The sequence below is a fragment of the Lepisma saccharinum genome, chromosome 1 (assembly GCF_977018435.1).
Source record: "Lepisma saccharinum chromosome 1, izLepSacc3.1, whole genome shotgun sequence".
Classification (NCBI taxonomy): Eukaryota; Metazoa; Arthropoda; class Insecta; order Zygentoma; family Lepismatidae; genus Lepisma; species Lepisma saccharinum.
In genome coordinates, this window is record NC_139229.1 from 5,533,124 (window position 1) to 5,559,114 (window position 25,991).

The 25,991-nt window shown below is 43.1% G+C and overlaps 1 protein-coding gene across 1 annotated transcript; it reads right to left on the minus strand.

Moving 5' to 3' along the window:
- Positions 1-11,074: 11,074 nt before the first annotated feature.
- LOC145997444 (uncharacterized) lies at positions 11,075-12,687 on the minus strand. The gene has a single exon (XM_083134648.1). The coding sequence runs from the start codon at positions 12,433-12,435 to the stop codon at positions 11,164-11,166; it is 1,272 nt and encodes a 423-aa protein (XP_082990774.1). The 5' UTR covers positions 12,436-12,687; the 3' UTR covers positions 11,075-11,163.
- Positions 12,688-25,991: the final 13,304 nt, after the last annotated feature.

Sequence of the window (25,991 nt, forward strand, 5' to 3'; positions counted from 1 at the left end):
ATTACAATTTTTTTCATTTGTTGTTACTATATGAATTTGGAAATTTCCCCCCTTTTGTTTTTTGCCCCCCTCCCTTTTTTTGTAATCAATTTTTTTCTCCTTTTTAGGGTCCTCTTTTTGCTTCAATATATATCTGTATTGGTTATATTTTGTTTTTTTTTACATTTATATATTGTTATTTATGTGCATGGGTCTTTAATTTTTTTTATTACTTCAATATGACTTTTGATGTACCTCCACCGTATACACCTCCACGTTTACCTCCACCTTCTCCATCGACCTTGGATTTTGTACGTGGCTTGGTATTACCCCAGAATCAAACCCCTGTGCGAGACTTTGTGCACTTTAATGCAATTAACTTCCTTTTTAAGGACTTGTCCTTACTGCATGGACGAGACATACACCATTTGTTTAATTTTCTGCTTACATTAAACAAAATCATTAACTTAGATTTGCCTGATGTCGAATCTATTTTGTTATTGGCTTTACAATATACCTTACCCCCTCTTACGGAGATTTGGTTGGAAGGCCTTTTACAGAAATTGCCCTGGCATATGTTTAAATTAATGGTATGGAATCGATTGGTTCCACATTTCTTATTACTGCCTTTTCAGAACGATGTTCTTCATACGGTGCAACAACCTGATGAAAGTTTATATTCCTTCGTTCGGGACATCTACGATGCTTGTCAAACATTCCCCATTGAATGGTCGGAGTCTCAGTTAATTGATACAATTATTGAGGGTATCTGCTTTCCAGCTCGTTCGTTACTTTTGGGGCATTCTCGTCCCCAGACCATTCGGGATTTACTCCTCTTGGCTCAGAATATCTGGTAGCCCGAATTAAAATGGAATCTTCAGCGACATCCGGAGGCTGTTGACACTCCGGTTGAGTCGTCTTCTGCAAACCGTTCTTTCGTTTGCGATAATTCACCCCATGAACCTGTTTCAGTTTATCCATGTATGCCAGCTGTAGAGCCTTCAACACAGCTTGGGCAAGGGATAAATTTACAAACGGATACTGGTAGCCCTATTGTTGACACTCCTTCTTTCTTGCTCCATGCGGAGTACCCGTTTTTGTTTGAGGGTCATCCGACGCCCACGATTCGGGTGCTTATAAATCAACAACCTGTCTTTGCATTACTCGATACAGCTGCATCGGTATCTTTAATTTCTTCTTCCTTTTTGAACACACTTAAAGGTTCTTCCCCAACTTTTACTGATCAATCTATAGAATTGCGGGATGTGACTAATCATTCATTTTTCCTATCGTCTTATTGTCAATTAACTTTACGACTTGATCGTCTATCCTGGAAATGGCGATTTTGGGTGTCTGAGGCACTTCCCTTTTCTTTAATTTTGGGTACTGATTTTTTAGTTCACGCAGGAGCTACTATTTCTTTTGAAAAGAAGATTTTATCTTTTCCTTTCCATCTAGATGGTATTCCAATGGCCTTTTCTTATCACCTTCTGTAGATGTCCCTGATGTACCTCTTCCTTCCTTGGAAGCCTCTTCAGAAGCCAATAACCAATCAGATAATAGCACCCCTTTTTCTATACCTTCGAACAGTTCAGCTTTACAATCCTTGTTGCATCAATTTCCAGATGTAGTCACAGAAATGGTTGGGTCTTGTACCTTAGAACCGGTTTCGATACCTGTGGTGTCGGATATTCCCTTTCGATCAAAACCGTTCCAACTAAATCCAGTTCAGACCGAAATTTTGAGGAAACAGATTGAGGAATTACAGGCTCAACACATTATAGAACCGTGTCGGTCTCCTTACTCTAGCCCTGCCTTCCTTGTCCCAAAAAAGAACGGTACCCACCGCTTGGTATGTTCCTATAAAAATCTTTATCGCCTAATTGCTTATGATCAATTCCCATAACCGCGGATTGATCTTTTGTTTCAACATCTACAATCGGCAGCAGTATTTTCTTGCTTGGATTTATGCCAATCGTTCCATCAGATACGATTGGCCGACAGGAGTAAAGATTTAACAGCTTTTGTTACATCGTTTGGACAGTATAGATATACTCGTGTTCCATTCGGTATTAACCTGGGGACCCAAATATTGACAAGGGCAGTTGATGAACTTTTGGGAAAGTTCAAATACAAGTTTCTCCTGAACTATGCCGACGATTTGTTGATCTATTCACCTGATACGTCTTCCCATTTGCAACACATTAAAGAGGTTCTTTTAGCTCTGCGGAAAGCTGGTCTTACCGTAAATCCTCAAAAATCTACTTGGATATTTCCAGAGATAAAGTACCTTGGCTATCATTCGTAAAGGTCAGATGCTTATGGACCCGGATCGGGTTTCAGCCATACAGGACTGAATGTATACCAAGAGTCAGAAGGGTATTTCTCAAGTTATGGGTTTACTTTCCTATTATTCCCGTTTCTTACCCCAATTCACTGATCGAACGCGTTTTCTTACTGATAAACGTAAGAAGGACGTCCCTTTTGTATGGACTTCCGACGATCAGATTCGGTTTGATAACCTCAAAGCAGCCTTTATTCAACACACCGTTCTTGCATTGCCTGATTTCACTAAAGAGTTTGTTTTACAAACGGATGCTTCTAGTCTGGCCATTGGTGGTACCTTAAACCAGCGGGAAAAGGATGGCTCATTGCGCCCTATTGCCTTTGCGTCAAGGAAACGCACCAATCTTGAGCGTAAGCAGTCCATATACGAAGCTGAGTGTTGTGCTATTGTATTTGGTTTTAAGAAATTTGAAACTTATTTGACTTCTAAACATTTCACTCTTCAAACTGATAACCAGGCATTATCTTGGTTAATAAAACACCCTGAGCAATTTGGTAAGTTCGGACGTTGGTTATTATATCTTTCTCGTTTTTCTTATAACGTGGAACATATTTCTTCAGCTAAGAATCCGGTTGCGGATTGTCTTTCTCGTATGCATTCTTCGGAAGACTTTTCTGTGGCACCGTCATCATTTACCAGTTTGGCCTGTGCTGCTCCTAAGTTTAATATAATCCCTTTTAATAAGTCTGACATTGCAGGTCTTCAAGTTCAGGATCCAGAATTGTCTCCCATAATTACCCAATTGAAAGATAATCAACAAGTTAAACATTACCGTATGTATCAGGACCTTTTGATTTGGCAGCCGCCTAGTTCAACCTCTTCTTTGGTTGTGCTTCCACAGGTGTTGCAACACTTAATATGTCGCTATTACCATGATACTCCTGTGGGTGGTGCGCATCTAGGCGTTAATAAAACCATAAAGAAAATTGCATCGCTCTTTTGGTGGCCAAATTATCTTTCTGATATTCGTAAGTACGTTCGCTCTTGTGACATTTGTCAAAGGGCCAAACTTGCTGTACGTAAGCCTCGGGGCTTTCTTTCTTCGGAGGTTATTCGCCATCCGTGGAGACGTTTATATATTGATCTAGTGGGTCCTCTTGTTCGCTCAACTAAGGGCAACGTATATATTTTGGTTGTAGTGGATGCCTTTTCTAAGTGGGTGTCATTGTATCCGCTTCGATCGGCCACGTCTCATCATATTATTGACAAGCTCCGAACCTTATTTCTGTCGTTTGGTGCCCCATGCGAGCTGGTTTCTGACAATGCCTCCTACTTTCGCTCACATCTATTTAACAACTTTTTGTTTGAGTCTAATATCAGACATATATATACCAGTGCATACTATCCTAATCCCTCCCTGGCTGAGAGATTTATTAGGAACCTTAAGGCTTCCTTGATTTGCTACCATTCCAAAGATAATACTAAATGGGATGTTCATCTGGGTAGCATCGCCTTTGCGTTTAACACCGCCCAACACGACAGTACTCATACTACCCCCTCCAAATTAATTTTTGGTAGAGATATTGACGGTCCTATGAATTTTTTTTGGGAACTTCAAATGGACACTGAACTGGCTGCTCCTCCTTCGCCGGAACGGGCGCATCGTTTGGGTGAGGCATACCAACATTTATTAAAATCCTGGCATTCTCGTCAGCGTAAATACGACCCATCCAGATCCCAGGTTTCTTATAAGCCCGGTGATATGGTGCTTTATCGTACCTTCCCTCATAGTAATGCTTTACACCACATTTCCTCCAAACTCCAAGAGCGTTGGTCTGGTCCAGCCCAAGTTTACAAAATGTTGGGTCCGGTTACTGCTATGCTGGTTGACCCTGACACACAGCAAATTGTCAGGAAGGCACACGTTTCACATGTCAAACCTTATGTTCTCCGTGACTTGGAAGTAGTTCCCCGATCAGTGGATTTGGCTGATTCGGATATAGCACTTACCCTTCAGTCTACTTCAGCCTCCCGTGATTGAATTTTGTTATTACCATGCCTTAGCTCGTAATTATTCTAACGAATTCCCTTTCTCTGTTCTTTTTGAATTTTGTAGTTCTAAATTATTGAACAGCCTATGTGTCTATATATATATATATATATTTATTAACAAGTGATTATATATATGTGTCTTAAATAATTCTGATATTTTTTTATTCAAGAGTGATTTCATTTATTCTTTTTTGTATGTATATGTTATGAGAGAATATTATGCTCTCTCTTGAGTATTGAAACTTTGTCTACTTGTTGTATAACCTATGGTAACACCTGATTCTCCGCATATCTTGTAATCATGCTACCTCATTGCTCCTTCCTGGTAACCTTCCTCCTCCGCTATCCTATTTCTTACTTCTTCTTTCCTTCTTTATCTAGTTTTTGATTTTCGTTCCTTTTTTTCTTTTCTGTTTTTACTCCACGAGGATGTGATATACTACCAGAGAGAAATCATGGAAACGACAACTTCCTACTTCAACTTATTACGAGCTTCCAATTCCATCTTATGCCTTATACGGAACTACCATGGTTACAGCAATATGCAGTGTGTGTGTGATTGTACCTCACCAAACATTGTCGAGCATATTAATACATCTACGTGTTTGGCCGGGAGGCGAACACGATGTATGGCGACTTTCCTATCATCGACAAACGATTAGTTACGTTTGTATGCTTTCATGCATTCCTATGAACTCCGTCAGTGCCTATGTTCAAATTGGTTTTCTAAAAAAAAAAAATTTAGGTGTGTGAATTTTTTTTTGCGTGATGATCAACTAAGGATCAGTTTTTTCCTTAAGGAACTTGGCAATTAATTCTATAAGTGTCTTGTTATATGTAGTGTAAATTATTGAGTGTATATATTTATTTTGACAGTTAGGTTAGTTAATAAGTATGTGTGTGTTGTTACTTTTGCAAGCCGGGGCTATTTGTAACGTTTTCAATACTTTGATATTAGTAAACTTTACATAAACTGAAAATTGACGTAATTACGCTCATGGTTTAATTTTCGGCTATCAGAGGGCGTCGCCCTTGATAGCTCTACCGGTGCTGCCTCTAGTGGCAAACTCGGTACAAGTGGGCTTGCCGTAAATCTCGGCACTCAGTCCCAGCTGTTACGCTCGATCGCCTGGAACGAAACGGCATCAACCAGTGGCCTGTCTTCATCTTTTCCTCGTCGGCGAGAGACGTACCTACCATGCTGCCTGTTGAATAGAAGCCTACCATTTGTGCCACTCGTGAGATGGGCCACGGCAAAGAGAATAAGGACTACAAGTGGAGCTTGGTGTCTCATGGTTATAGAGGCTGAACATTGTTGGTTAGGTACGTAAAAATCTCTTCGCTGTGCTTTAGGAACGCAAAACACTGTGCCGTACGTCTATCGTAATTTCCCGTTCCCTTTTTATCAGACATTAAGGCGACAAAAACCTGTTGCTTTTTACTCTCCCCCTTTCCCCCTTATTGGGCGTATTGAACAGACTAAGTGTGCCTATACTGTTTTACGCTAAAAGGGAAAAAGAAGGAAAACTGTTCGCAAACTAGTGCGAACTGAATTAAGTTATGTTTACGGGTCCTTGTGCTCAAAAATGCTTATTTTGACTATAAACGCATAGTGCACATATAAATAATTTATGAACCGGCGTACCCCAATTGGTGAACATACAAGTCGCGTTTCGTCGATCTTGGAGTGCAATCTTTTGCCTCTTAATTTAACGTTTTGGTCTAATGACACAAGGTGCGTCTAATTGAACTTGAATTGCGTAGAAAAACTACGATCCTACATTGCACCCCTAGTTTACTCGGGACTATTCGTTCCTATTTATCCACTCCCTTTTAACGGTAGCATTAAAAATGTTGGAAGAATTAGAATGATAATAATAAGTGGGATATGGCTATATTAAAAGTACATTAGTCTAATAAAAGGAAAACTTGTAGTGTATTTCACACATGTATGAGAGAGAGGAAATGTATTGGCTAATTTTTGGGTTGTCTATTGTCTAATTGAGTCTGTTGTCAAATGCATACACGTGTACGTACTACGTATCGATAATTGGTGCTTGATTAAATGTTCATGATTGAATTAGAGCACGCAGGACGTGCTAGGAATTTACAGCGTAGCCGCACGCTTTTGAGAATTGTAGCTTTGCATGTACTGTTGTTGTTAATGTTGGCACTCTTCCACGAGTTATTTGTTCAAGAAATATACGATAATGTGCACAATCTATTTATGTTGTTGATAATTGAGAAATTTAAACAGTATATTTCCGTCACTTTGAACTCTAGTCTGTAAGCTAATGTACGAAGGATACGTTACGAGTCAAATAGCAAATTGAAATCCAAGAGATCATTGGGGAATAGCAATTATAAAATGAGAGAGGGAATAACGTTAATTTAATTACAAAAACAAACTATTGCAATGGAGAAGGCATAGCGTGCTATTCATTGGCGGACCCTTTGGACGTTTATGTATATATATATATATATATATATATATATATATACGCGTATTCTCTTACAGGGCCTTTGTCTCGCGCTTCTCGTAGGTTCTGCCTGTAAACTCCCACATTATCGTGCGAGAAGAGCGACACAAATTTGGAATTTGTAATATATGGTACGGGTCTTAACTTTTTAGTTGCAGTTGCCGCGCAGCCGCTTCCAAATTAAATACCGCGTGCAACCACAACTTGACACCACTGTATCATTACAAGTGTCAGCCGACTCACTGCTCCCATTCGACGTCAGGAACAGAACAACCCAGTGGTCCAGGATTCCAGTGGCCACATTCAGACCAGGCGACCATTACCCCTTTTAATGGTCGTCCTACCTCAAACACCGCAGTCTCAACGAATTTATTCGCTTGAGTTCATCGGTCAGTTTAGAATTCGAGTCGAAAAATACCACTGGAAGCAAATACTCCAATGCCACAGATGCCAGAGGGTCGGGCACGACCAGCGGCATTGTTTCGCTACGCCCCGCTGCGTCAAGTGCGCGGGGGCTCACCGATTTGCTGACTGCCCGGAAAAGGACCAGGCTACACCACCTAGATGCGTTAATTGCGCCCAGCAGCATTATGCGAGCTACAGAGGCTGCCCGCTCTTAAAAAAAATAAAGCAGAGAGAAAAACCCCATCTGACAACAGACGCCGAGCTCCAACCCGGCCAATTCGACAGGAAGTACCAGTGACGTCATCCGCCACGGCTCCAAAACCATCACCACTGCAGAGACCGGCCAATCAGCGGCCACCACCTAGCAGGAGAGGCCCCAGCACTCCGGCGCCTCGACCGGCTTCCCGCCCAGCAGCTCCAAAACACCCGACCTGTCCTCAAGCGACCCTCCTGGATCTACTTCAACAACTAGCACAACCGGACATCCTGACAGGGCTTATAACCCTACTTCAAGGATTGCAGGAGATTCGGCAGGCGCCGGACCGTTCGTCTCGACATCGGATTATTACCCATCTAGTCGACACTCTAGTGCCGTAAGGTACCCCGTAATGTCCTGTGTTGTCCTTTGTGTTTCCTTTTCTGTTTGGGTCTTTTTGGGAACATTGTATGACCACCCCTCTTGCGACAGTTGCAGAGGGAAATGTAATTGTTGATTGTAAAATTTCAAATTGTGTAAAAAAATTAAAATCTCGATGCCTGTAAATGAATAGTGACAACAAGATGCAGGTCCCCTCAAAAGATGACGTTCCTACCGATTAAGGTAAAAAAAAACCCGGAGCTCCCCTTCATCCTTCGCCGAAATGCCGAGGGCGCAGCACCTCGTATTCTCCACTTAGCAGTGGTATAAAGCAACTTCGTTCGATTCCGGACACCCCAGCGATGGAAAAGGGGAAACGGAAAAAGAGATTCCGAGCAGAACGACCAGAAACTGACGCAGAGGGGGATGCAGCTACCACGACAGATTCCGACACTGACAGCAATCCAGCGTCACAGCGGAGAGCGGAAAGCGAGAAGACTCGCAGGCCACCCTGCATATCAATCTTCAGTACGACTGGTCGGGAAATAACCAACCAAATATCCAAGGTTGTTGGTAACAGGGCCCGATTCATCTTTACCAGAGGATGTTGCAGAGTCACTACGTGCGACCAAGAGGATTTCACAATAGTACGTGGTTTCCTTGACAGCCGACAGATCGGATATGCATATGGATCTTCAGCCGATGCAAAACTAAAAGTAATACTTAGATACCTCCCGGTGGATCTGAACCCCGAGAAGGTGGCTGAATATTTGATTAGGAAACATGGATTCACCGTCCATAGTTCCAGTCGCCTTAAGGTTCCAATTCGACGCTCTCAACAAGCTACTAACGTGGAACAGGCCACCCCTGATACCCCCTCGCCCAGACGACCACTACCTCTGATAATGGTCGTCTTGCCAAATGTACCGAAGTCGCACGAAATCTACAAGCTCGACCATATAGGACATTATACGATGAGAGTGGAGAAATACCGCTGTAAGATGATTCTCCAGTGCCACGCGTGCCAGAGGGTCGGACACGGCCAGCGGCACTGTTTCGCTACGCCCCGCTGCGTCAAATGCGCGGGGGCTCACAGATTTGCTGACTGCCCGGAAAAGGACCGGGACACACCACCAAGATGTGCGAATTGCGCCTAGCAGCATTATGCAAGTTATCGAGGCTGTCCTCTATTCAAAAAAATCCAAGCAGAGAGGAAAACCCCATCTGACAGCAGACGCCGAGCTTCAACCCGGCCCATTAGACAGGAAGTACCAGTGACGTCATCCGCCACGGCTCCTCGACCATCACAACAGCAGAGACCGGCCAATCAATGGCCACCACCTAGCAGGAGAGGCCCTAGCACTCCGGCACCTCGACCGGCTACCCGCCCAGCAGCTTCAAAATATCCGACCAGTCCACAAGCGACCCTCATGGATCTACTTCAGCTACTTACGCAACCCGACATCCTTACAGGGCTCATAACCCTTCTTCAAGGAATACAACAGATCCGGCAGGCGCCGGACCGCTCTTCACGACAACAGGTCATCACCCAGCTCGTCGACGCACTGGTGCCATAAAGTACTATGTATTGTCCTGTGTTGTACTTTTGTGTTTTTTCCTGTTTGAGTCATTTTTGGGAACATTGTCTGACTACCCCTCCTGCGACAGTTGCAGAGGGAAATGTAATTGTTGATTATAAAACTTTAAACTTGTGTTAATAAATTAAAATCCCAATGCCTGTAAATGAATAGTAATACAAGATGCAGGTCCCCACAAAAGATGACGTCCTGACCGACTAAGGTAAAAAAAAAAACCCGGAGCTCAGTTGACTCCCTGATGGTCAACGGGCAAACATCCAGGGTAAACCGGCCACCAAGCCTGAAGACTAGAAGCCATTCCAGAAGAAAGGAGGAAGAAGAAAGAAGAAGAAGAGCCTAGCAGCAACCTACCTACCTGGTCCAATCGCTTCGGCTGATAGGTACTCAGGTTCTACCTGCCTGGGTTGACTGGGAGTAGCAGGACCTTTCCTTCCCAACCTGCCGTCCCTGCATAGGAGATACCGGTTGGCTTGCCAATTCCCCGCTAACGCCGGGGTTGTCGCAGCATCCTTTGATCCTACCACTCAAGCGTCCCGCTCTTCAGGGGTACCAATTGGCTACGGCCAGTTCTCGGCTGTGGTTGAGGGTACCGCATGCCTCGTACTTTCTCTTACAAGGGAGTCCGTGATGTCGGCAGCAATCAAAGCCCTAAATACAATTCGGTTTCCATACTCCCCCTGGTGCCTCACTGCTAAGAATAAATTGGATGCTCCCTGCCGCCCTTATCTCTTAGAGACCAAAGGTGTGGTACAGGTAAATGCACGTAGGGGTTACAGGTAAAGACACGTGTGCTAACAGACATTCTTTTATTGAGATTATAATAAACCCATATATATAAAGCTGGTGTAACCTTTTATTATCCCAGTAAGCCCCGAGATATTGAGTCTATGTTCAACAACTGATAAGGCACTTATGGGTAGACTTTTGCCTTCCTCCTAATTGAAGAGTTTAGAGTGTCGTAATTCTGTGTAAGGCGTACGGACGTTGCAATGTAAGAGTTGCATATTTCTCCCCCCCAACTTCAATAAAACCCTTAAACACTTTATTTTCTTCATCTAATGGTGTATTTGAGGTGTAAAATTTTTACATATATTTTAGAAAAATATATACATGTTGAATTTTATATTGTTTGAAGGGTAAAATTCTCCTCAAAAATCTCGATGGTGCAGCCTGTGCCATAATCTCCCCTTGAGGGCAACCCTGGCCTACAGGATGTGCGCAGGTTTGACTCTCCTGGGCGAAGCGTAACAACTTTTACTGAAATATTTTCCTGTGTATGGGACCGGTGGCCACCCACCATCATGAGGAAATTGGGGAGCCAGTCATAGAAAACCTACGACGATGACAGACCATACTGACCATATGTCACACCGTCTGGTGGTAGTGAGGCGAGCAGTCAGTAGCAACTGGTCCTCGCATGCTGTTATGCCACAGGTTATTACTTACAATGTAAATTGAAGGCAAACTAAGAATGACAACATCAGTTATGTTTAGTGAATTAACTACGAGTACTTCCTCTGGTGTGTTGGAGGGAGAGGGACTGAACTTTTTTTATTATTTCTCGCTGCGTGGTTAAAGATTTTTTTTCGGACATCACCCTCGGAGGTGATAAAGGGAGACACCAGCATGCTGATGCAAATGAACTCATTAGAAATAGCAATAAAACCAATAACTTCATAGCCTCTCATGACGGAAATTTATAGCAATCTGCAGTAGAACTTTGTAATGTACATAATTATCATACGCAGTTTTTATTTAGTTTTTAGACGACTTTTCGTAGAGTTTTTAATGCTCGTGCCTGAAGGACATTTCTGCAGAATTTGTCGGGGAGAAATTGGCACAAATAGTTACGAAGAACGTGTATGGTTTCTCGAAGCCGATGTCTTCTCCCAAGGCAATAAGAGTCTCCTCTAATTTTAAGCAGTCGAACACCTGTTTACACAGTTTCCACCTTCTGCTCGCTAGGTCTTCACTGAACGACAGTCGAGTTAAGTCCAGCGGCGCTTCTGTCTTCGAACATCTCAGTTCAAACTTGAACTGAAGCTGCTCGTGGGGTATTTGCCAAGATGTGCCATCGGTTTTCACGCTTTCGCCAAAGAACACGTCTCGGTACAGATGTCCTGGAACTAAAACTGTTTTGGCTTTGCTGACTTCCAGATCTGGATACTGGTGCTTCTCCATCAGAATGTGTTCCCTGGAAAGGTTCTCGAGCTGCTCGTGCGTGAGGACAAACTTGTTGTTCCACTTGATGATATGCCTCAAGTACTTCCGGAACTTCCTGAGATCGAAATCTGACGGGCGTTTCGAATGGACTTGAGGTAGTTTCCTGAGAAGACTGCTGTTTGGAATCTTGTAGAGGGCAGACATGTAGATACTGTGCTGATTGTGAGTTACTGTAATGTGGTACTCAGCATTCAATATGCAGTTCAAGTAGTCTGTGATCTGCACACCATAAGGCACAATTTTAGGCAAATCGGGCTGGATGTACTTCTCAAAGAAATCCAAAAATCTACAATCGAGTCGTTGAATCTTGTCCATCAGGGAATGGACTTCCTCTTCATTAACTAACAACGAATTGCTGGGAGTTCCTATTGATATGGCGTGAAGGAATTTATCGAGTATCATTCCAGGAAAGAATGTCCAGACATTACTTTCAATGTACCTCCAACAAGCAGCACGCAAGAGCTTGAATTCTGAGTGCAGAATGTCTACCACGTATCTAGCGAGCAAAATCACATACCTGTCTTTAGTATTCCAACCATTCAATGCAGACACCAATATCTCCCTCTCTAAACTTTGAATTTTCAGTTGTATTCTTTTCTCCATCAGCTGGAATGAGGAGTTTAGCATTATTCCAGAGAGCTTGAAGAAGGATCGGCAGGTTAGACGTGGTCCAGTTGCCACCTCGTGGTATGTTAGGTAGCCAAATATTTTCTCTATGATTACCTTCGGAAGCTTGAGAACGCCTACATTGGTGTTTAGTCCCCGAGAGATACCAACCAGAGGACTTTTAGGTGTTACGGGTCGTCTGGTAGTGTTCTGCATCTTCGTGGCCATTGTTGTGACCTGAGGGTCATGTGTTGATGTACTGCAGCGATGATTAATCGAAGGGATTTAGGAGGAGGCTATTATTTTGATTCATTGTCCACTGTTATTTGGAAATCATGTTTACCTCTGCATAAGGGCAGAGGATGATTCTTAAGCTTGTCTGACATTACCTATGCCTCTGTGGAGGCGATGAAAATAGTGTGAGGCCTATGGTGGTCATTACATGGCTGTTCGTAGAAATTTCCAGTCGGGAAACTCTTGTTGGTGTCAACAACTCGAAGAGAATTGTTTCCATGCAACGCATCATGCATTGTTGAATTGATTTTTCAATGTAAAATATTGAAGGAAAACTGGAAGGAATCCAGAAGTGGGTTTCATTTTTTTATCAGAACAGCTAATTTCAATAGAACCAGACCCTGGCTTATAAAAGTGGACCAGGGTTGTTAAAAGTCCAGAAACCCATAAATTCTATTGGGTTGAGCTGCAGGACCGGAACCCTTTTTCACGCAAAATTTAAAATCGGTCAAGTTGCGTATTGTTTCATTCAAAAAAGGTTCCTGGACCTGTATTTAAATTAATACGGAAAAAAGTTCATGGACCGAATTTAAATTCATCCGGGAAAAAGGTTCCGGGACCGAATTTAAATTGATGCGGACAAAATTTCCTGGACCGTATTTAAATTCAGCCGGAAAAAAGGTGCCTGGACCAAATTGAAATATTTTACAGATACAAATATTATTTACGGTCCAGAACCCATTTACACTTGCTGATTTTCTCTCCTGGACCGGAATTGAAATTATTTAAAATTCCTGGACCTTTAACAACCCTGGTACGGACAACGAAGTTATAAAAAAATAGTTATGAGGTGTGTGTTATACAGCGTATATTGAGTAGTGTAATTGATGCTACTACTGGCTCGATAAAGTATGAACCCCCCTCAGGCAGATTTGGCTACACTTAAAACTTGCTCAACATGCCCATATGAGCTTTTTGCTCAAGTGTGGAACCCTGTCTAATCCAAGATTTTTGTAAAAATGCCCTCGGGAATTTCCCGTGAAAGTATGACCCCCCTCAGATTGATTTGCCTACACTTACAAAAGCTGCATCTGTGAGATTGTTGTCCATAAGCTTGTTAAAAATAAGCCCCTTTTGATATTGTTTTTGGCTACACTTAAAACTAGAGCAAACGTATTAACACACCCACACCCACCCACCCACCCACCCACACACACACACACACACACACACCCACACAAGTAGTGTGTTTAATACTATAACCAGCACCACTTATAGGTGTAAAAAAGAAGAGGTTATTTGATTAAACAGCCCGATTTGCCCACACTTAAAATTATGCCAAGATCCTCTTATTCCCCATTTCTTCAAGTGTGATATGCTCTTAATCCCCAAGAATTTTGAATCCTAGTGTAGAAAAGAAGAGTTCATATGCCCCGATTTTGCTTACACAATAATATAATGTAATATATGCTTAAATACTTGTTGCTGTTATGTTAATATGTTACCTGGAATATGCTCAATATTTTAATTGGACACCAGCCTCAACTTGCACTTCTAGTACTAAGACAATGCATTGTGCAAAAATCTTCTAGAATTGTTCTGTGACTCTCTCATTTCTTACATCATAAACATATGATTTTTCACCTATGAGAATAACACTACATATGGTGTCATCGGGGAGTGTATCGTGGAATTCACAGATAATTTTAATGTTTGTCCTGTCATTAACCACAACTTGTTTCCTTTTTGAAGTGTTGATGACAAACATGGGTCTCTGTGCTTTGAATTCATCTGGTGTGTAATACATGTCAGTATTGCCAGTAGTGACCCTTTTGTATGCTGTAAATGCTTCATATAATTTAAGAAAATCATCCTTGGACATGTTTAAATTATAATTTTCTCTAGGAAACACCTCATTTCTGCCATTTTTAAGATATATGTTTTTGATGTTGCAGTTATCAAATTTACTTGAATTTTTTTTCCTGATTATTGTGTCTTCCAGTCTGAAACAGTACCACCACAAAATCTGGCATGTCATATTGTATACTGGAGAATGAATTTGTAGCATCAAACTCATAATAGGTACCAGTGGCAGGCTTCTGTACACATTGATATGTATAAAATTGTAAAGGCACCTGTGGATTTTTTAGGATATCTGCTTTGTATTTAAGAGCATAACTGGCTTCATATTCAACTACTGGAATTCTTAGCTCCATAGTCTGAATAAGGCATTTACCTTATTAGAGTATTAGGCAGAGCTTCCCCTGTAGAGTTTAATGTACTGTACCTCATCAAAGCATTATTATCATTGGCAGCTCTTCTAAATGTGATTCTTAAACCACCCTTCCACATAATATCTTTGTAATCCGAGAAGAATCCTGGCAACAGGCGCATAGGAAACATCACTGTGTGGCTCTTGGATAATATTTTATCACCAGCCTCAAATCCACCTATTTTGTAGTAAGAAGCCTCGGTTTTGGATAATTTTAGTGTGGCCAAAGCTGTAGAGGTAATGCCAGGGTAATCTACTCTGTTTATAACAACACCATGTTTTCTGATCTCAATTTCAGAGAACAGATGTGGCACAAAATTGTCTACCAATCTTATATTTGAATTTGCCGGATAATCTGTACCATCGAGCTTTACAACATCAAACTTGATGTATAGATCTGCTCTGTGGGGGTGTATAAAGCCAGTAGTCCAGTTTAGACAGTTCACAAACCTCTTGTGGTGAGCTGAAGTGGTGAGCAGTGTTGCCAACTCCTCACTCGAAAAAATCACCAAGGTTTTTGTTTTTGGGTATAACCTAACCTAAAGCAAGGAGCTGGCAACACTGCTTGAGGTATTTTCTCGCAGTGTTGCCAACTCCTCACTCGAAAAAATCACCAAGGTTTTTTTTCTTGGTCTAACCTAACCTAAAGCAAGGAGCTGGCAACCTTGCTTGAGGCTTGCCTTACAGTGCATAAAGCAAGGTTGCCAACCCACTGGTACTTTTGCCATAGCCTTTTACAAGAAAAAAAAGAGAGAGGGAAGAGTTAAACAACCGACAGCTTACCCACAGCTTTTTTTGCTCTAACCTAACCTAAAGCAAGAAGTTGGCAACTTTGCTTGTGCAATCAACCCGGTTGACCGCCCTCAAGTGGAGATCAGCGTTGCCAACTCCTCACTCGAAAAAAAAATCACCAAGGTTTTTTTGGTCTAACCTAGCCTAAAGCAAGGAGCTGACAACTTTGCTTGTGCAATCAACCCGGTTGACCGCCCTCAAGTAAAAATCAGCGTTGCCAACTCCTCACTCGAAAAAAAAATCACCAAGGTTTTTTTGGTCTAACCTAGCCTAAAGCAAGGAGCTGACAACTTTGCTTGAGGCTTGCCTTACAGCGCATAAAGCAATTTTTGCCAACCTACACACACTAAACAAGGAGAGCCGACAACAAATATGTACTGCTGTAAAAGAGAGAGAGATGGGTGGATGGCAACGCAGTATGTGTGTGCGTGTGTGTGTATAATATGTAGCATTATTAACTAGAGTGTGTTGGCAATTTACTTACAACTAAAAAAAAAATAGAGATGCCAACGTTGGTGTAAGATGAAGAGAGGGAGAGTGAGATTTATGGCTGGCAACAGTAACGAGCGAATGCGCCATATCGTAATTTTCCAACTCCGTATATCGTGACCTTTGTAAACCTCTCTCGGGGGAACGATGTGCCACACACACGCGCGCACACACCTGTATTGTGACGCAAGCAAACAAACAAAATAATAATTGTTGTTTTTTTAGGATACCTGGCCCCTATAACCTCGCGAGGGTGCGTGGTGCCCAACACAGTTCTAATGGCCGCGGCTAACAAAGTCATGCCTTTGTAGAGTTTCACGTGTTTTTTTTTTCCCCCAAACTTCCATGAAACCCTACAGAGGACCTCCGTAATGCATGCAACGTGTACTAACGACTCTAGTGTTTATTTGATGTTGTGATATTTTTGGATATAGAGTTTTATTGTGAGATATAGATAAAAATAATTATGTTTATTATAATATTTTCTTGATGAAGATGGAGAATGTATGTGTGCGTGTTACAAATAAAGTTGCATGCTTTTTTTTTCTAGTGTGTGTATGTGTATATGTGTTTTGATGTTTCGACAGCATCTGAAACGATAAAAAAAAATTTATTGTTAATTTTCACGTGTAAAAAAAACAACAACAAATTTTTTTTTGTGCAAATTTTCTGATTGTCTCGTGCTATAGTGCAAAAAAGATATTGCAACTGATAGCTAATGAAATTGACATTTGTAACTGATCTGAACTAGTGAAATTCGTATTGTGCCATTGTAACTGATTGTGCTAGTGCAGAAAATTTCTTATTATGCAAGAAAATAGATGTTAAAAAACTTGTTAAAACTGCTCTGTGACCCTCTCGTTCTTCACGTCGTAGGCGAAGGACTTCTCTGCAATCAGGATGACACTGCATAGGGTATCCTCGGGCAAGGCATCGTGGAACTCGCAGACGACCTTGATGTTGGTTCGATCGTTGACCACAACCTTCTTTCTCTTAGATGTGTTGATGACGGTCATGGGTCTGTGGGTTTTGAACTCGCTGGGCGTGTAGTACATGTCCACGCTTCCCTCGGTCACGCGTTTGTAAGCCGTGTAAGCTTCGTAAAGTTTGAGGTAATCGTTTTTGGTCACGTCGAGGTTGTAATTCTCGCGCGGGAACACTTCGTTGCGTCCATTCTTCAGATAAACGTTCTTGATCTTGCAGTCGTCGAACTTGCTGGAATCTTTTTCCTGGTTGTTATCGCGCCCGGTCTGAAAAAGCACTACGACGAAATCTGGCATGTCGAACTGTATGTTGTTGAACTGCGTCGTCACGTCGAATTCCATGTGACTTCCCGACGCCATCTTCTGCACGCACTGGTAACCGTGAAAGTGAATCAGCACCTGCGGACTTTTCAAGATCTCCGCTTTGTACTTGAGGGCGTAGTTCGTTTCGTATTCCACCACCGGCATTCTCAATTCCATGCTCCGGATGACGCATTTCGCCGCTTCGGGTAAAGTGTTGGCTATCGGCGTGGTGCCGTCCGGACCCAAAGTAGCGTATCGCATCAGTGCGTCGTTGTCGTTGGCCGCTCTTCGAAACGTGATCCTCAGTCCTCCCTTCCACATGATCTCCTTGTAGTCCGAGAAGAAACCAGGCAGCAGACGCATGGGAAAAAGCACCGTGTGACTTTTCGTCGATATTTTGGTCCCGGCTTCGAATCCCCCGGCCTGGTAGTATGCTGCGTCCGTTTTGGATAATTTCAACGTTCCCACCGCCGTCGACGTGATGCCTGGATAATCTATTCTGTCGATGACGGTGTTGTGTTTCCTCACCTCCACCTGCGAGAACAGGTGAGGCACGAAGTTGTCCACGAGTATCAAGTTTGCTGCTGCGGGAAACACGTCTCCGCTTTCCTTCTTCACCACGTCGAATTGAAGGTAGAGGTCCGCTCTGTGAGGATGAACAAACCCGTCGCCTACGTCCACGTCGTATTCGATCTCCCTGTTCGCTTCGTTCAGATTGGCGAACGTGCGACGGTTGGGAGGGAAAGATTGCAATTCGTAACTTTCGATTTGCTCCATTTTGCATGTATGGTTATTTATTATACGTTGATCTCCACGATGGCAGTGGTAGTGGCACCTGCGAAATCCACCACCTCTCCTTTCTCGTTCGTCACCACCAACTCTATGTCGTCTATGCGGTTGCGACATACTGGAAAATAGATCGGCGAAGAGGGCGTGTAGATGATCGGTTCCATGAACTCGGAACTTGGTTTGAAAGTGGCTATGATTCCCGTCTGCTTGTGACTTCCTAACAATCCGTCCGAAGATTTCGTGATCATGCCTTCCGCCACGTTGCAGTGTACGTTCAGAGTCTCTATGGCCAAGAATTTAGGAATGTTGGTTGCCACGTGCTTGATGCCAGCTTCGAGTTTGGTGTCGTTCTCGAAACCTAAAAGTTCTCCCATGGTGCCCAGGTCCACGGTCTCCGTCGCGGATAGGATTTCCACTCTGTGCGTGACCGAATTTTGAGAAAGGTATGTGCCTTTGGGTAATTGAGCTTGCAAAGTGGAAAGATTGTATTGTCCTGGCGTGACGACGATGTGTTCGCTTCCGACGCTAATTTTGTTGTTGTGATGCGTGACGTTAGGTATGAGGTACATGCTGTAGAATGCACGCAGAGCCACGGATTTAGGATAGACGATGTCGTCGTGCAGCGTGAGTTTCAAGATCGAAGATTCGCTCGTGAGATGGAACACACCCATCCTAGTGATGCTGTTTGAGGTTCCACAATGCTTTCTGGAAATCCTCGATCGTAGGGTTATTTATTTTAGAGAGAAACGCGAGCACGGAGAGGCAGAGATGACCGCAGTTCACGTCTCCGAAATTTTGAATGCGTTCGTCGTTGTAGTATATGGAGGTTTTGTTCGTTTTCAGATAATGAATTAAATTTGTAGGTGGAACACCTCCGAAAGAATCGAAAACGAATGCTTTATCATTGTCGTTTTTGTGGTAACATATCCAATGCGTGCCTGGATTTTCTTGACCGTCCAAGTTGACTACTCCGCATTCTCTTCTTTTAACGCTTGAAGGTAACGAGTCGGACATGAAAACTCCTCTGAAGTGTTTGATTTGTAACGGTTCGATCAGAGATTCAATGTCTCGGTTGGTGAGTGCTTCTGTTTCTTTTTTTTAAACTTTTTCATCACGCCCTTCCCCTTCTTCTCCATGGCCAGATTGTGACGTTTCTGTTCTTCCAATTCCGCCTTGTTCTTCTTCGAGTCGATGACGGTTTTTGCGATGGCGGCACTTCCGCCAGCCAAACTTCCAACAGCCCCCAATGCTGCCAGGATGGCCGGGATGCTGAATATGAAACCTCCGATCTTTTGCTGTTTCCGCGAACGCTGCAATCTTTTCAATTGAGGTGTGCTGAGCAGCAATTTCATTCCGTGTCCTTTGCTCAAGCAAGAACGTTTCTTCTCACGTTGTTTCTTGGTGAGTAACCCATCGAGGGTACCTAGATTTTTTAGATTCGAATATGGTATCTGGTACACGACACCCTTGGGCTTCATGTTGATGCTCTATGTGTTATTTTCGCAGTATGTTATTTATATATATATTCTGATATTTTTTTCTTGTATAGTTTTTATACGGTATGTTATTTATATATAAATATTCTGAGATTTTTTTTTCACGGCCCCCACAGTCGCTACACAAATTCTATTACGTGCTTTGTTTTCTTGCCAAGAAGTTCCTTTGCCCCCTTGTACACGATTCGAGTTTTGTTCTCGATTAAAATAGATAGCTTCTCGTCCGATAACATGTTAGCGTATCGATCTGGTAAAAATAGACTGTATTGTGCGTTGAGCAACAGGCGTACCTTGGGACCATACTGGGTAGAAACGATTGAACCGGAAGTTATCGTGTAAGGTTTGTCGACTTCCAATTCCCGAATTTTTACATACTCGACTGACAAATTTAGCATTTGTTTTAATGCTTGGAGATCACTTATTTTTTCGGTCGTCATATCAAGAAAAATTTCAAAGTGTTAGAGAGAAATTTAATTGTTTTTTCACGATGTGTGTTATTTATATATACCGAAGATTATTTTTTTATGATGTGTGTTATTTATATATCAAGTTTTTTTTTCACGATTTGTATCGTATATATATTATTATTTTTTTAACAGAGGAAGAAAGTTCGTGCTTCGGAAAACGCGAGGATGTGCGTAGTGATATCTTCCTTCTCCTGCATAGACTTGTACCAATCATCAGTATACTGTCTTCTTCCCTGCATCGCCTCGTACAGTTCCTCCGACCTCTCGTTCAATTTTTCCCCTGCAGCCGAAAGCAGAATGTTGAGATCACCGCACCTCAGGCCGCTGATCTCCAGAAGAAGGTCCTTGAGAACCATTTCACAAGGGATGCGAAATTCCGGCATCGTTCTTGCCATGATCACAAGTTTATTAACATCTCCGTTAACTACCTTTTTGAATATTTTAGATAGTAGTTCGTGCGGCAAATCAGTTATGCAAGCCATGTTGTTTTTTTTACTGTATGTTATTTATATACCCCACCCCAATTTTTGTTTCGTGTTCATGGCGATGGTGGTGCCTAGTGCGGCGACCCGTTCACCCAGCGATGCGTCTCTGCTCACGAACCTTTCGAAAGCTGCGTGCTCTAACTTTCTGTCTGCTTCGTGACGTGCGTCTAGATCCGTCTGCGTGGTGTTGTAGGCGATGTCGTGATCTTTGCATGCCGCGTCCAACGGATTCACACCCTTGTCTCCTCTCTCCAATCTTTTCTCGAGTTTGGTACCCGGTCCGCAGTACTGGTAGCCAGGTAGATGCATCTCGAAAGGTAACTTGTTGATGATGTCGTTCACGAGTCCCTTTCCTTCGGCCACGTTCCAAAATTTCGGAGGCAGCGTGTTGATGATTTTGATCAGGTAACCTATGCCCTTGTCGTCGTTCACGATGAAGTTGGAAAGTTTCGTGCTGATCATGTCCACGATGCCAACCTTCTCGTTGTAGAAATTACGGTTGCCTGCATTCTCTTCGCCGGCTATCACCAACAATCGGTCCACGAGTTTCCTCACGTCGTCCACCCAAACGAATTCTTTGGGTAGCGTGTTGTAGCGTTTGACGCCGCTGCCCGTTTTGACCTGGTTCCAAATCGGTTTGATGAGATTCCTGTACTTCTCGCCGCTGCTCGATTTCACCCTATTCTGCGAGGCGTCGTTGTTCTGGTACAAGGCATCCGTCATGATCAGAATTTCCTTGTAACTCTGGTAATCTTCGTCGGTGTAATCTTTCGGCTGCTTTTTGGCGACGAGTTCCCACAGTCCCACCGTACCCGGATACCTGGTCCAACTATCCTTGTCGCCTAAATTGACTTTAATGTCGTTGCCTTCGAAGGTCACCTTCGATTTCCCAATCTTCCACACCACACCGCCGCCTTCGCTGGTTTCCATGCTGGGATACAATCCGAACACTTCATCCTTGTCGAATTTCCCCGTGCTCAGGTAGTCTCGTGCCAAAGGTCCCAACTCGATTTTATCCGAAGACGACGACGTGCTGCCTATGGCTCGACGTCGTGCCGGTGCATCCTTCAGTTCGAACGGCGTCGAAGGAATGCTCGAAATGGGCGTGGGTACGGCGTAACTTTTAGCTGCGAGCGGTACGAGTTCATTAATCAAATTTTTATTTTGTTCCGTGACACTTTTAATTTCTTTACCTAGACTGCTGATGGCATCGATCACGGGTTGATCCTGACGTTTCTTCTCTTCGTAGAATCCGCGATTCTCGGATTTCCAACCTTTGAAGCGTTTCGCGAGGTAATCGCGAAGCTTGAGATTTTCGTCTTCGATTTTTCGTTTCGTCATGACGTTATTTATATACGTCGTTTCTCACAACGTTGCAACGTTTAGAAAGTCGTTGATTTTGTTTCTGTATTTTCCGTCGTTGGGTTTTCTCGTCATGTCGATCGTCACAAATCCGAAATCGTCACCGTTCCAGCAAGTAGAGCAGCAGCGTTCCGAAAATTGATTGTAGTTCATGTCTCCGCCTACGTAGTCATCGTACGCGTGCTTGAGGTTGGTGTGATCTTGACGAAACAAACATATGAAATTAGCGTTGTCGCGCACTAACTGTTTTGGAATTTTGGAAAACGTTTGAGCTAGGTAGAAGCAATCCATTCCTTTGTGACGACCTTGCGTGAAAAAGTTGCGAATTTCATTTTGATTTTCCAAGATGGCGTCGTCGAACACAACGACTGAATTTTCACGACAATCGTCGAGTGGTTTTATTTCCGAGGCGAACGTTGCAATGTCCAGACCATCGTACAGTTTCATCAGTTGCTGGTATTTGGATTGCTCCAAACTTTTCGAGAACACGTACAGGTGCCTGTTCTTCCAATCTAACCAATTCGGTGCGAGGAGAAAATTGTCCACGAGCAATGTCGTTTTCCCACACCCCGAAGGACCTACGATCAGACAGCGGATGCTGTCGGGAAGCAACTCACCATTCTTTTTCTTCGTTTGACTTTCCGGATCCGGTAGACGCTTCACCACGTTCCACGTACTCACAAGATCACTTCGTTCGCGTCGATCCAACTCTTTTCCGGAAGTCCCAGCCATTTGACAAACAGTTTGTCACCTTTCCTACGCAATACTTTCTCGATGAGGTTCGTGTCGGGGTGTTTCGTTTTAGAGAGTTCCTCTTCGTAAAATCTTCCTTTCAAAATCTCGCCGCTACTATCTTTTATTATATACGTGTGTCGGTTTCCGGGTAGAACTCGAACCACCGTAAAAAGTTCCGTGCTCCAATTTTTTGTGAATCCCTTCTCGAAGGTGCGTTTGAATTTGCTGATCCTCACCCGGTCTCCAATTTTGTATTTAGCTTTTTTTGTCGCGGGCGTGTACTTTGGACAGTAAACTGTAGAAATTAAACGCTGCTCGTCTGATTTCGTAACGTCAGCCGGCTTCATGCCTATCGTTCTGTGTACCGTATCATTATAGGTGTCGACGAGTTCCGGCAGGATGTCGACCCATTTGTAATTTCCCCGAAGCGTGAATCGTTTCCACATGTGTGTTTTCAAGGTTCGATTGAATCTTTCCACGATGCTGGCTTTGACGTGACTGAAGGTCGAATAATGTCGAATGCCATGTTTTTGAATAAACTTTTGGAATACAGCGTTATAAAATTCTTTACCGTTGTCTGTTTGCAGAAACCGTGGTCGTCTGCCGCCGCTTTCGCGAAAAATTAATTTGAATGCTTCCGTGACGCACGTTCCCGTTTTGGCTTTCAAAGGTAGAGCCCATGCGAATTTCGAAAACGTGTCTATGACGGTGAGGAGGTACTTGTTGCCCTTGTTCAATTTATGCACGTTTTTCAAATTGCCGCTGCTCATCTCCACGAGGTCACTTTGCCAGAGGTCGTCGATGCCCTTGGTTACCACAGCCAAACGTTCGTAGTTACGGCGCGCAGGTTTATGCAATTCTTCGACGATGGCTTGCCTAGACATTTTTTCTTAGAGATTACGTTTCAAGAGAAGCACAAGCGTGATGGGATTCAAAGAGGGTGGTACTTCACTCGTGTTTTGAATGATCAGCTTATCGCCGGCACTCACGTCGAAAACGGTGAGATCTTCGTCTTCGTGTATTTCATATATGTTGCGCGTTTCGTTCCAACGTGCCAGAGGAATGTTTCCTGCTTTCTGGACACCACGATTCGATATCAAGGTCATGGTGGGAACGCTAGCTTTTCTGCCGTGAGACCAGTACGAAAATTCGTTTATCTGAATCGTGCCATCGAGGAGAAACTTGTAGTACGGATGATAAGGATGCAACATGTACAGTTTGTTACCTTCGACGAACGTGGAGATTCTCTGTTGATTGGGTACGCTGTTGATTTCGATGGCTTGCAGAGAATGCAGTTTAGCGAATTTAGTGTCGACGCCGAGCAGATTACTGTGAACTTGTCCGAGTTTATTTTCGATGGGCAGCAAATGCTCGATTATGGTATCCGTTACGGCAGAAAACGACGGTTTGATTTTCACTTCCACGTTCAACTGCTTGTAGCTTTCGTTGAGTTCTTGCAACTTGGCACCGAAAGAGGCCAGCGTCGATTCCTGCGTGGATTCCAGCACTCCAACTTGATCTCTGATGTTGACGACAATGTTCTGAAGGTTCTCGACTTGATTCAATTTCGAGCTCTTCTCGGTAAGATCGTTCACGATGCTTCGCATCTCTGTAAACTGCGTGTGAAGGTCGGCGACGCTCTGGGAAGTGGGCAGCGTCGACACCAGCGAACTAATTTCGTCTCGAATCTGTTCCACGTTCGCCGTTTCCGTTTCTAGTCGTTTCAGCATTCGAGATATGTTTCTTTTCAAAGCGTGCAATTCTTTGGAGGTGGGGAGATTGGCCACTTTACTCTCGAGATCGCTCAATGAGCTTTTGATGTCGCTCGAATCGGATAGTGCCGTCACCGCCGTTTTCAATTTTTCCAAATCTTCGCTCGAAGGCACGCTCGTCCGTAACGATTCCAAGTCACCCTGTATGTTGTCCAGTACGTGATGAAAATGAGCGAGATTCGTTTCGACGTTCAAATTTTCTAAATATTCGATCTTCTGCTGAACCGTGCTTAACGTGTCTTGAATGCTCGTCAACGCGCTCGCTTCAGCGTGAATATTTTTAATTTCTTCGTTGATCAATTCCAAGGACGCCTGAAGCGTAGCGATGGTGGTTTGAATGTGTTCGAAATCTCGATAGGCCTCCAATTGAATTTTTATGTTCGCGACGCTTTTACCGATGACCTGCAGTTCGTCCGACGATGGTAGGTTCGTCATTGTATCTTCCAAAGTCTGCAACTTGGATTTAATTTCTTCCAACGTGCTGGTGAATTCTTCTTGTAATTTGGAAACGACGACATGTAAGCGTTCTGCGTCTATATCGTTCACCACGGTTTGAAGTTCAGAGAAATTCTTTTCTATTGCGGAAGTTCGTTCTTCGATTTCGAGTTTCAATTTTTCCAAATCTTCATTTTTCGATTGAAATTGCTGTAATTTGGCCAAATCATTTTGAAGCGAATCCACGCTCAACTGTATATTTTGAACGTTGTCGTAAGAAGGTACGTCGACATAATTTTTTATCAGCGTCTTCAGTTCGGAATCGATTTTCAGAATGGGGTCGAGACATTGCGTTTGGAGCGTAGCGATTTCCGACTCTAAACTTTTGTTTAAGGTCTCCTGCAAAGCGATCAAATCGGTCCTCAACTTCTTAACTCGAATGTCCAACATGAGAATCTCTTCTGCATGGTCTACACGCTTGGTGTTGCCGAAAATGTCGTTAGGCATTTTTGGTTAACGGTTATTTATAATAGGATAGACGATTCGTAATTCTACGAAGAGAGGAATAAGTTTGTCGTAATCTCCGAGGAGTTCCATGTAAAGATAATCTCCTGCGGACACATCGTACGTAATGTTAGAAAGCATCTTGTCGTGCTTGATTCGAAAAATGTTCTTGCCGGTAGAAATTTTGATTTCGCCTGCGTTTTCCGGATTCACGGTGATTTGAAGTTTCCCGTCGATCGGAATTTCGTAGAAATGTAAATTGTTATTAAAAACATAAAACATCTTGCCCACATCGTCATTCAGTTTCGTCCAAATGCTGTTGAGGTGAATGATCAACAGACCGTTGAGTTTAGGTAACACGGAAGGTAAGACTTCATGATCTGGTATGGTTTCCATAATGATCTGTTTTTTGAAACCGAACAAATTCATAGGCATGCTGGTTATTTAAGAATACAGTCAAAGTTTCTTGTAATGACAGTCAAAATGTTTTTTTTTTTTTTTTGTTTTGTTTTTATGAATCTTCTGTTGAAGATGGACATATGTTGCAGGTTTTGCTTTCTGCTAAGCGATAGTGCCCCCACGGCAATGTGTGAATACCACACTTGAGGACGCACCTCTTATCGTCGTTGGGATCCAGCGCAATTTTTCTAACTTTGTTTGTGGTGA

Bases quoted from the DNA above. Each gene is read 5' to 3' on its own strand.
- LOC145997444 (XM_083134648.1), bottom strand. From the start codon at position 12,435: ATGGCCACGAAGATGCAGAACACTACCAGACGACCCGTAACACCTAAA.